Raw genomic sequence first — 12,047 nt, 5'->3', positions numbered from 1 at the left:
ACACAAATAGTTCTCCTGCAACAGGGCGATCCAATTAAGATCCTACATCTGTAATGCCCAGACTCATTTCTGGTCCCAGTCCTTCCCTGTGTTGAAGAAGCCATACAAATGTCCCTGGAAAGCACTTAAGCCTGTATTAAAACCCAGAGATGTTGCAACAACTGTTAGGTAAGAATCCTCACTCGGAGGAGGGAGTATAATTCTTCCCAGTCACCTTCAGCCGTCGGCCTAGCTTATGGGACCCTCGGCCGTCACCAGGGTTTGGTGACATTCGGGGCTCAGTCGGGGGGGGGGGGTTGTGGGTCCCAGAAATGAAGTGCCTTATCTAAAGTCATTTCCTGCAATTCTAACACACAAATGATCCAGATGACAAGCTGACATTTATATACTGAGGTCAATAAAACGAAAGACCCATGTCTTAAACGGAACCAATAGCATAGGCCAATGGAAACAGTGGACACACAGCTTTTAGGCCTAGAATATGAAGAGATTTCCGTCCACCAACCTTACAGTGGCACTCACTTATCCAAACAGGTTTTCCCGCCTTTGTATTTTGAAATATTGCGAAATACCTTCTAGCTGCTGCCTGCTGTTCATTGACAGCCACAACTCAACAATCAGCTGTTTTATATTTTGTTGTCCAATTGCGTGATTCCCGACTGTGGACTAGGCCTATGTGCTCATAATGTGACAAAACACAATCTACAGCAATTTGTCATAATAAGCTAGTGATCCTCTGTGGCTAAATTCTGCTGTTGTAGTGTTTTCAATGATTTCATTTATTTTCATAGAGAAAGGAGTAATTACGTAAATTGGCAAATGTACTTCAATTTATCTGCAGCACCTCCTGCAGCGCTATGTTTCCTTCCATGTTCCAAGGCCAACTAAATGAATCAACACTTCTTAATATTCATTCAATCGATTGTGGCCAGTAAACACCATATGAGGTAGGCCTACTGTTACAATTATTTTAAATAATCCATCCGCAAGTAGCCTAGCCTACAAATACAATGAGAATAAATTCAGTTAGTCAATGAAGCCAATAGTGGTTTCAGCTATATTGTTATTGAAACGATGTAGGTCTTGTGAACTTTTTAAACAACGAAACAAATGTGTCAAATGACTTGAATAGCCTATGGGAAAAGCTCACAAAATGTGTATTCGCAAAAGTAGACTAAATGACTGAAATGCATCATAAAATGATTAGAAAGTTCAGGAAAACAACAGGGGAGCTCATCAGGTAAGCTATAGGCATAATGTGTGTGTAGAGAGAAAATCTGTATTGCTTTCAATTGCAAGACTAATGGTCATGAGCACTCACCTCAATTTAGATAACATTTCCCAGCCTAATTGTGACCAAACATCCACGTGGAAATTCAGTGAAAACAAAAATATGAGTTCCCATGCTTGTCTCAAAGCAAGGCATTGAAGCTGTCCCAATTAAAATGGTGCTCGAAGTTTCAGTTGACCGCACATGGCAATTGCTTCAAAATCAATTTTTAGGTATCCTGCCGGAGCACCATTTTTAAAAAAATTATTACTAAGCCATCATTTCTGAATGAAAGTTGATACCGAAGCCTATTGTATGAAATCATTTTAGTATATACTGACAATACATCATCCAAATTGGATGATTGCCTGTGCCGACACATAGTGTAAGTGGCTAAAGGAAAAGGTTCTATTTTGTTCATCCTAAAACACCAAATTAGACCTACCTTATCATACATTAGGCCTACCTTATCATACATTAGGCCTACCTTATCATACATTAGGCCTATCTTCAATGATGTAAGTGAGGGTGGCTAACCAGCCGAACCAATAGATTTATAGAGCAACCACCTCATGACAAAAAAAAAATCACAATCATGCTAAATTGTCATGACATGGTGTTTTTGGTATAACAGTACCCTGACATTATCATGCCATTGTATTCGGTTTCATACGTAGAATACTCATTCGTCATTAAGTGATCTTGCGAGACATAGGACCCTTATGAGAAGTGGCAGAGCATCGCTCTACTGCGCACCAGCAGCACCTTACCAGTGATTAGACCGGTTGGATGACTTCGGGAGTTTCACGTAACCACAGCTCTATGAACTAAGTGGCGCATTCAGTAACTACACTTTTGTTTAACGCCATTGCAGCAGTGCAAAAGATTCAGGGATTCCAAATTTATTAGGGGTTAGAGCCCCGAAAACCAGGTCCTGGTGACGTCCATGATGGGACCATCAACCATGAATGTGCACCATTCGACTGATTGCCCAGTTTTATCTTGATCTGTAAATGGGTTTTTCCACTGTAAAAAACATGTTTTTTTTCCGCAAATGGCACCGTCTTCCCTATATATGTACTACTTTTGATCAGAGCCTACTTTTGAAAGTAGCACACTATCAAATGGAATGGAGTACCATTTAAAACACCGTCAGGTAGTGTGTGCCTGTGTGGTCTGGAGAACTGGGACTACCTTACTCATGCTCCTCCGCTTCTCTCTCTCTCTAGCTATTCAGGGATCAATTACCCGGTCTGTGACATCAGTAGCCCATGCTAGCCCAATCATATGATGCAAAACTCATTCTGCCAGCTGTATTTCTGCCTGCTTGAGCAGCAATAGCTCAGATACACATGAAAACGCGAAATGACCCCGGAAATCGATAGAATATCGCTCAGAGATAAGAAAAAAGATATAGCATTCAAAATGTGTGAATCTTTCTTTTAATGCTATTTCAGGGACCTGTGTGCATCTGTGTATCTCTTCTCCTGACCTCGTATGGACCCTGTGTACACTGTGTACACTATCACCCCCCTGTTCCTCTCCTGTCATCCCACTGTTCCTCTCCTCTTCTGTCCATCCCCCTGTTCCTCTCCTCTCATGTCATCCCCCTGTTTCTCTCCTCTCATGTCATCCCCCTGTTCCTCTCCTCTCATGTCATCCCCCTGTTCCTCTCCTGTCATCCCCCTGTTCCTCTCCTGTCATCCCCCTGTTTCTCTCCTGTCACCCCCCTGTTCATCTCCAATCCTGTCACCCCTCTGTTCCTCTCCTCTCCTGTCATCCCCCGGTTCCTCTCCTGTCATCCCACTGTTTCTCTCCTCTCCTGTCATCCCCCTGTTCCTCTCCTGTCCATCCCCCTGTTCCTCTCCTGTCCATCCCCCTGTTCCTCTCCTCTCCTGTCATCCCTCTGTTCCTCTCCTCTCCTGTCATCTCACTGTTCCTCTCCTCTCATGTCATCCCTCTGTTCCTCTCCTCTCCTGTCATCCCCCTGTTCCTCTCCTCTCCTGTGATCTCACTGTTCCTCTCCTCTCATGTCATCCCTCTGTTCCTCTCCTCTCCTGTCATCCCCCTGTTCCTCTCCTGTCCATCCCCCTGTTCCTCTCCTCTCATGTCATCCCCCTGTTCCTCTCCTGTCATCCCCCTGTTCCTCTCCTGTCATCCCCCTGTTTCTCTCCTGTCACCCCCCTGTTCATCTCCAATCCTGTCACCCCTCTGTTCCTCTCCTCTCCTGTCATCCCCCTGTTCCTCTCCTGTCATCCCACTGTTTCTCTCCTCTCCTGTCATCCCCCTGTTCCTCTCCTGTCCATCCCCCTGTTCCTCTCCTGTCCATCCCCCTGTTCCTCTCCTCTCCTGTCATCCCTCTGTTCCTCTCCTCTCCTGTCCATCCCCCTGTTCCTCTCCTGTCCATCCCCCTGTTCCTCTCCTCTCCTGTCATCCCTCTGTTCCTCTCCTCTCCTGTCATCCCCCTGTTCCTCTCCTCTCCTGTCCATCCCCCTGTTCCTCTCCTGTCCATCCCCCTGTTCCTCTCCTCTCCTGTCATCCCTCTGTTCCTCTCCTCTCCTGTCATCTCACTGTTCCTCTCCTCTCATGTCATCCCTCTGTTCCTCTCCTCTCCTGTCATCCCCCTGTTCCTCTCCTGTCATCCCCCTGTTCCTCTCCTGTCCATCCCCCTGTTCCTCTCCTGTCATCCCCCTGTTCCACTCCTGTCATCCCGCTGTTCCTCTCCTGTCCATCCCCCTGTTCCTCTCCTGTCCATCCCCCTGCTCCTCTCCTGTCATCCCCCTGTTCCTCTCCTGTCCATACCCCTGTTCCTCTCCAGTACATCCCCCTGTTCCTCTCCTGTCATCCTCCTGTTCCTCTCCTGTCCATCCCCCTGTTCCTCTCCTGTCCTCCCCCTGTTCCTCTCCTGTCACCCCCCTGTTCCTCATCTCCTCTCCATCCCCCTGTTGCTCTCCTCTCCTCATCGCTCCTCTCCTGTCCATCACACTGTGCCTCTCCTGTCCATCCCCCTGTTCCTCTCCTCATCTCTCCCCTCCCATCCATCCCCCTGTTGCTCTCCTCTCCTCTTCTCCTGTCCATCCTCCTATTCCTCCCCTCATCGCTCCTCTCCTGTCCATCCCTCTGTTCCTCTCCTCATCGCTCCTCTCCTGTCCATCCCCCTGTTCTTCTCCTGTCCATCCCCCTGTTCCTCTCCTCATCTCCTCTCCTATATATCCCCCTGTAACTCTCCTCTCCTCATCGCTCCTCTCCTGTCCATCACCCTGTGCCTCTCTTGTCCATCCCCCTGTTCCTCTCCTCATCTCTCCCCTCCCATCCATCCCCCTGTTGCTCTCCTCTCCTCATCTCCCTGTCCATCCCCCTGTTCCTCTCCTTTATGCAACACAGAAATGCATTCATTAGGCATGCAGTATTGACCACAGCCAGAGAGAGGGTGGGAGAAAGCGAGGGGAAGAGAAAGAAGGCTGGTGAGAGTGAGTGAGGGGAGAGGGAGAGAAAGAGAGACAGGGATGAAGAGGGAGAGAATAGGATAGAGGGAGGAAAGGCCGGTGAGAGAATGAGGGGTTGGAGAAGAGCGAGTGAGGGCATATGGAAAGAGAAAGAAGGGAGGAAGAGAATGGAATAAAGAGTGGACTGACGGAAAAGACAAAACGAGATAGCAGGTTGAAGAGGAGACAGATCTTTAACTGGGAACACTGGTAGGTTGCGCTGTGGTTGACAGCCAATTAACACCACAGAGACTCTCTTTCTCTCTCTCTCTCTCTCTTCCTTGTCTTTCTCTCTCTCTCTCTCTGTCAACATGACTCTATTTTATGCATATTTCATTGGCTAATAACCTGGAGCCTTCTCTGTGCCCGTACTGACAGTGTTATGAGACACCTGTCCTGTGTGTTGCTGTGCCCGCCTTGTAACTTGTAATCTGGCACCGTCATTGCATAAGCACTCAACGGTGGATCTCGCACCATAGATAAAGATTCTCGTATCATTTCACCTTGAGCAAACGTTTCAAATTGTTCTGAAGTCAATTGTAAATCCTTACTGCGCGCAGAGCGGGCACAATGTGCTAGCTGTGAAGTAGGAGCCCGTAAAATGTGCCGAGGTAAGGTCCCCTTAACCTTCATCAATCCAGCATTTTTTATTTTATTTTTTTCCATAAATAGGCAGAGCCATATAGCCATTTCAGAACTGCCTATGCATAATGCAATAGATAATGAGAACAGATCTCAGAAGTCCAGACAACTGAATATTTTACATTCATATTGTACGTAATTGGGTGACATTGATTGATTGTTGGGGGTATTTTTACAGAGGAAACGAGAGGTCCGCCTTAGTTTGAATCTGGGGTTAGGTCTGAAACTGAGCCCCATTCTCTATAGTGCACTACTTTTAACCACAGCCCTCTTTCTTTAACAATATCATTTTCTCTCTCCCTCTGTCACTCTCTCTGTCACCCTATATATGTTGCTCCCTCTGTCACTCTGTCACTCTATATACATTGCTCTCTCTCTCTCTCTCTCTCTCTCTCTCTGTCACTCTATATATGTTGCTCTCTCTCCCTCTGTCACTCTATATATGTTGCTCCCTCTGTCACTCTCTCTGTCACTCTATATATGTTGCTCTCTCTCTCTCTGTCACTCTATATATGTTGCTCTCTCTCCCTCTGTCCCTCTATATATGTTGCTCCCTCTGTCACTCTCTCTGTCACTCTATATATGTTGCTTTCTCTCCCTCTGTCACTCTCTCTTTCACTCTATATATGTTTCTCTCCCTCTGTCACTCTCTCTCACTCAATATATGTTGCTCTCTCTCCCCCTGTCAATTTCTCTGTCACTCTATATATGTTGCTCTCTCCCTCTGTCACTCTCTCTGTCACTCTATATATGTTACTCTCTCTCCCTCTGTCACTCTATATATGTTGCTCTCTCTCCCTCTGTCACTTTCTCTTTCACTCTATATCAGTCGCTCTCTCTTCCTATGTCACTCTCTCTCTCACTCTATATATGTTACTCTCTCTCCCTCTGTCACTCTATATATGTCGCTCTCTCTCCCTCTGTCACTCTCCCTCTGTGTTTTTCTCCATTTTGCTGACTCCAGTGTATCACTGACTCCTTGGTGTTGCTCTGAGGTGATGGAGGGGAGGAGGGCAGACAGACAGTGTTGGTTTGCTGTCAGAGTGTGTTTTGGGAACAGCCTGTAGAACTGATTTGAGCTGTGGAGTCAGACAGAGGGGCTCAAATGCATGTGAGGGGCTACTGGAGAGGGAGAGGGAGGGAGAGAGAGAGAGAGAGAGAGAGAGAGAGAGAAGTACCTTGGCCTTGTCGAGCTGTGTCTGAGCCTGCCGCTCTGCCTCTCGTCGCACTGCCTCCTTATCCTCCTCCAGGGAAACATCGGAGTCTGATGGACGGCTGGTGTAGGAGTCCGCCGAACCCTGCAGAGTAGAGGAAAACACACATTAAGGAAAGATACATGATAGATTAATGCATCCGACCTCAATAACACACAACAGAGACTAACTCTCCAGCCCTCAACTTCAAACAACAGACTTACTCTTCAGCCCTCAACATCAAACAACAGACTTACTCTTCAGACCTCAACATCACACAAGAGATTAACTCTTCAGACTCACACTCATCAGACACACCAACACTCACTGTCACAGAATCTATACACCATGCCCCTGCTGTCAGTGAGGCATCACAGTTGAAAGGTCCACATTTGAAGACAATTGCTGGTAAACTAGTTTGCAATGGACATTGCTGCCTTGTTTAATAGTGTCTCACTGAAACTCAAGCAGAAGCACTATTTTTTGGAGAAGGGTTCTGTCAAAAACAAAAAAGTTGTAAAAAAAAACACTATGAGACCACAAATAAATGAATGACCACACTCAACGCCAGAGGTACAATGCATCGTCGGAGAGCATCTGAGCCTAGTTAGTGAACTTCGTGAACAGGCGCACAACGTCTAAATCACACAATATTCAAACCCAGAGGGAGGAGAGGCAGAAAGAAATCACAATAGCTAATTGGATGCATGTTTCAAATGGACATTCCCCTGCTTCTCATAAAGCAGCGGGACACCCACTATCTCACATTGTCTAAGGTCACATCAGTAACTATAGGGTATGAGGAGTATGAGGAATGCTTTTCCAACAGTCTTGAAGGAGTTCCCACATATGCTGAGCACTTGTTGGCTGCTTTTCCTTCACTCTGCGTCCAACTCATCACAAACCATCTCAATTGGGATGAGGTCAGGTGATTGTGGAGGCCAGGTCATCTGATGCAGCACTCCGTCACTCTCCTTGAGCCTGGAAGTGTGTTGGGTCATTGTCCTGATGAAAAACAAATGATAGTCCCACTAAGCGCAAACCAGATGAGAAGGGGTATTGCTGCAGAATGCTCTGGTAGCCATGCTGATTAAGTGTGCTTTGAATTCTAAATAAATCACTGACAGTGTCACCAGCAAAGCACACCCACACCATAACACCTCCTCCTCCATGCTTCACAGTCAGAACCACACAGTTTATACACACAGGCAGGAACAGACAAGCTGGAACACACGCACACACACACGCTCAGACATACACACACACACACACTCTGAAAAGCTACAATGCGGGCAGGCAGCCCAGTATGTTTATAGCCCTGTTTTGTTATTGTCAGACTCAGAGGGGCTTTTTGAACAGAAGGAAGGGTGATGCATTCTCTTACCTGCACAGAGAGGCAAGCCACTGCCAGCCACACAAGTTCCTCACTGCACCATTACACTGCTCTCTGTTCTCCTCTGTCTGGGTTCAAAATAAAAATAAATAACCTCAAACTCTACCCGGCTGATTTAAAACTACCCAAGCATCCCGTAACCCTTACAAAAAATATCCATTAATTATAATCCACTTAATAATTGACATTTCCTGTTGCTACAGGATCATTGTAATGCTGTAGCAAACTGCATCACATTAAGATCCTACATCTGTAGATGAGACACTGCTCATTAACTATCCATGTTTCTTCTCCTACGGTGTACCTGAGACACCGTCTATAAATACTCTTTATCTGAAACACCGCTTATGTTTCATGCATTTTGCTTCATGCTTTGGATATCGGTGTCTTACCTCATTCGTTAAAGCCTACCTAAAAATAATTTTAGTACCCACACTTCACCATCACAGGAGCTATGCACACACATGTGCACATAGTCGCGCACGTAAGCACGCACGCACGAGCCAACTGCACATGGTAGAGTAGGTTACTTTCCAAATGTAATCCGTTACAGTTACAAGTGACCTATTATTACTCTCAGTTACTTATGGATTACTTTCCCCTTAGAAGAAGACAAGAAAAGCATCCATCAAACGCATGTGGTGTGTCATTAGAGTGGTCTCTGGCTTGTGGTCAGGCTGAACGAACGTTGTGCTTATTTTCAGAGCTGAATTGAATTTCATTGAGAAAACAGAAAGGTGTCAATACATTCGATTCGCAAACATCCTTTCTGAATGTAAAAGTAATCCAAGAAGTAATCTAGTTTTTTCAAAAGTATCTGTAATCTGATTACAAAATATTTGCTGGTAATGTAACTGATTACTGTTAGCATTTTTTGGATAATAAGTTACTCCCCAACCCTGCGCACACACGCTCACAAACACTACAGTATAACATACAACCACACCAACCTCATGTATCCTGTTATCCTCATGTGACTGACACTGTTCAAACCATCATTCCATTATGTCCAGAGTAAAGCAGGGGTCTGACCAAGAGAGTTACGACATAATTATGACATGATGAGGACTCTGACAGTGATGACGGACAACCCCACTGACCCTTATCATCCCTAACGCAGCATGACAATACCACCCCCTGACCCCTATACAGGCACGCACAGGTGCATGCGATGATGTACATTCAGTACACACACCAGTGGACGTATACGTTCACACACACACGAACGTGCACACGCACACAAACAGGAGATGAAGGAAGCATGTTTGAATAATCGGCTTACACTGTCATCGGCGCTCTTGACGCGACCTCCCTTGGATCTTTTCAGCAGCCGAATCCAGGTGGCCTTCATCAGTCACACTTGTCATTCAGTGTCCCGGGCCACTGTTAAGTATCCCTACTGTGTCTAAAGATACCTGGACTGCTATTGCTACGAATACCTCTACAGCTATGGCTACCTTTGTTAGGGTTACCTTTGGTGGGGCTGCCAATACTGCAGAGACAGATGTGCTACCTTTGCTCCTGCTACTGCCGTTGATACTGTTAGGTCAAAAGCTACTGATACATGTAATGCTCCAACTACCGTTAATGGTGCTGCTACGTTGTCCACGTGAGCTCTCCAATCTCAGCAGCTGCCTGCCTCTCCTCAAGCCTAGTCTATCTGCCGGCGTTGGTGCTGAAGCCGCCTGGCCTGTGTGAGCTGGGCGGCCGCGATGCTGCTTCTCTCCCCTGCTTCCTCATGCCTCAGTCCAGCTCCAGACCCAGCCCTGTTGTCCTACCTCCACAGGCTGGGTTGCCATGCTCCTTCCTCGGGGACAGATAAGAGCACGCTTGCCTGGATCCTGGATGATCAGTGTGAGGATGCTAATTTTATTGCTACTGCTGCTACTTAGGTGGTGCCTGCTGCATGCAATCTCAGCTCTCCTTAGCCTGTAAATATATCTATCTCACACTATCTCTCGCTTTATCTTACCGGATTTCTTGCATTTTGTTTCTACCTCTGTGGTTCTGCCTGTCTCTCACTCTCTTCCCCTCTCTCTATCGCTCTCTCTCTGGCTCCCTTCCGTATCGCTCCCCCTCCTCCTTGCTTGTTCTCTCGTTTTCCCATGTTCCTCCTCACAGTTCCTCTATCTGTCCGGGTGTCTCCGCTGTGATTATCGCTGCCCAATACAAAGGGCCCGTTTGCGTGCGTGTGTCATGTTTGTAAACTATGCATTGATCGATGAATCGATGCAAACATTAAATGTTGCACAGATATTTCAAATCAAATCAAATTGTATTTGTCACATGTGCCGAAAACAACTGGTGTAGACTTTACCATGAAATGCTTACTTACGAGCCCTTCCCAACAATACAGAGTTTGAAAGTAAAATAGTAACACGAGGAATCAAATAAAATACACAAGAATGGCGCTATATACAGTTGAAGTCGGAGGTTTACATATACTTAGGTTGGAGTCATTAAAACGCGTTTTTCAACCACTCCACACATTTCTTGTTAACAAACTATAGTTTTGGCAAGTCGGGTAGGACATCTACTTTGTGCATGACACAAGTCATTTTTCCAACAATTGTTCACAGACAGATTATTTCACTTATATTTCACTGTATCACAATTCCAGTGGGTCAGAAGTGTACATACACTAAGTTGACTGTGCCTTTAAACAGCTTGGAAAATTCCAGAAAATGATGTCATGGCTTTAGAAGCTTCTGATAGGCTAATTGACATCATGTGAGTCAATTGGAGGTGTACCTGTGGATGTATTTCAAGGCATACCTTCAAATTCACTGCTTCTTTGCTTGAAATCTAAAGAAATCAGCCAAGACCTCAGAAAAACAATTGTAGACCTCCACAAGTCTTGTTCATCCTTGGGAGAAATTACCAAACGCTTGAAGGTACCACGTTCTTCTGTACAAACAATAGTACGCAAGTATAAACACCATGGGAACACGCATCCATCATACCGCTCAGGAAAGAGACGTGTTCTGTCTTCTAAAGATGAACATACTTTGGTGCGAAAAGTGCAAATCAATCCCAGAACAACAGCAAAGGACCTTTTGAAGATGCTGGAGGAAACAGGTACAAAAGTATCTATATCCACAGTAAAACGAGTCCTATATCGACATAACCTGAAAGACCGCTCAGCAAGGAAGAAGCCACTGCTCCAAAACCGCCATAAAAAAGTCAGACTACAGTTTGCAACTGCACATGGGGACAAAGATCGTACTTTTTGAAGAAAAGTCCTCTGGTCTGATGAAACAAAAATAGAACTGTTTGGCCATAATGACCATCGTTATGTTTGGAGGGTAAAGGGGGAGGCTTGCAAGCCGAAGAACACCATCCCAACCATGAAGCACGGGGGTGGCAGCATCATGTTGTGGGGATGCTTTGCTGCGAGAGGGACAGGTGCACTTCACAAAATAGATGGCATTATGAGGAAGAAAAAATATGTGGATATACTGAAGCAACATCTCAAGTTAGGAAGTTAAAGCTTGGTCACAAATGGGTCTTCCAAATGGACAATGACTCCAAGCATACTTCCAAAGTTGTGGCAAAATGGCTTAAGGACAACAAAGTCAAGATATTCGAGTGGCCATCACAAAGCCCTGACCTCAATCCTATAGAAAAGTTGTGGGCAGAACTGAAAAAGTGTGTGCGAGCAAGGAGGCCTACAAACCTGACTCTGTCAGGAGGAATGGGCCAAAATTCACCCAACTTATAGTGGGAATCTTGTGGAAGGCCAGATCAAGGTGGAGCTATATACAGGGAGTACCAGTACCTGATCAATGTGGAGCTATATACAGGGAGTACCAGTACCAGATCAATCTGGAGCTATATACAGGGAGTACCAGTACCAAATCAATCTGGAGCTATATACAGGAAGTACCAGTACCAGATCAATCTGGAGCTATATACAGGGAGTACCAGTACCAGATCAATCTGGAGCTATATACAGGAAGTACCAGTACCATATCCCTGTGGAGCTATATACAGGGAGTACCAGTACCAAATCAATCTGGAGCTATATACAGGGAGTATCAGTACCAGATCAATCTGGAGCTATA

At 45.7% G+C, this 12,047-nt stretch overlaps 1 protein-coding gene across 6 annotated transcripts in view; it reads right to left on the bottom strand.

Annotated features, from left to right (window-relative positions):
* The window catches only part of LOC135522580 (voltage-dependent L-type calcium channel subunit beta-2-like), a 139,227-nt gene that overhangs the window by 28,145 nt on the left and 99,035 nt on the right, over positions 1–12,047 (bottom strand). For all 6 annotated transcript variants that reach the window (XM_064948978.1, XM_064948977.1, XM_064948980.1 and 3 more), the window contains one exon: positions 6,576–6,695. In XM_064948978.1, the coding sequence (XP_064805050.1) occupies positions 6,576–6,695 (120 nt within the window). The remainder of the gene's footprint in view (positions 1–6,575; positions 6,696–12,047) is intronic.

The sequence above is a fragment of the Oncorhynchus masou genome, chromosome 30 (assembly GCF_036934945.1).
Source record: "Oncorhynchus masou masou isolate Uvic2021 chromosome 30, UVic_Omas_1.1, whole genome shotgun sequence".
NCBI lineage: Eukaryota > Metazoa > Chordata > Actinopteri > Salmoniformes > Salmonidae > Oncorhynchus > Oncorhynchus masou.
The sequence above is the reverse complement of the archived record's forward strand: the minus strand, read 5'-3'. Positions and strand labels throughout refer to the sequence as shown.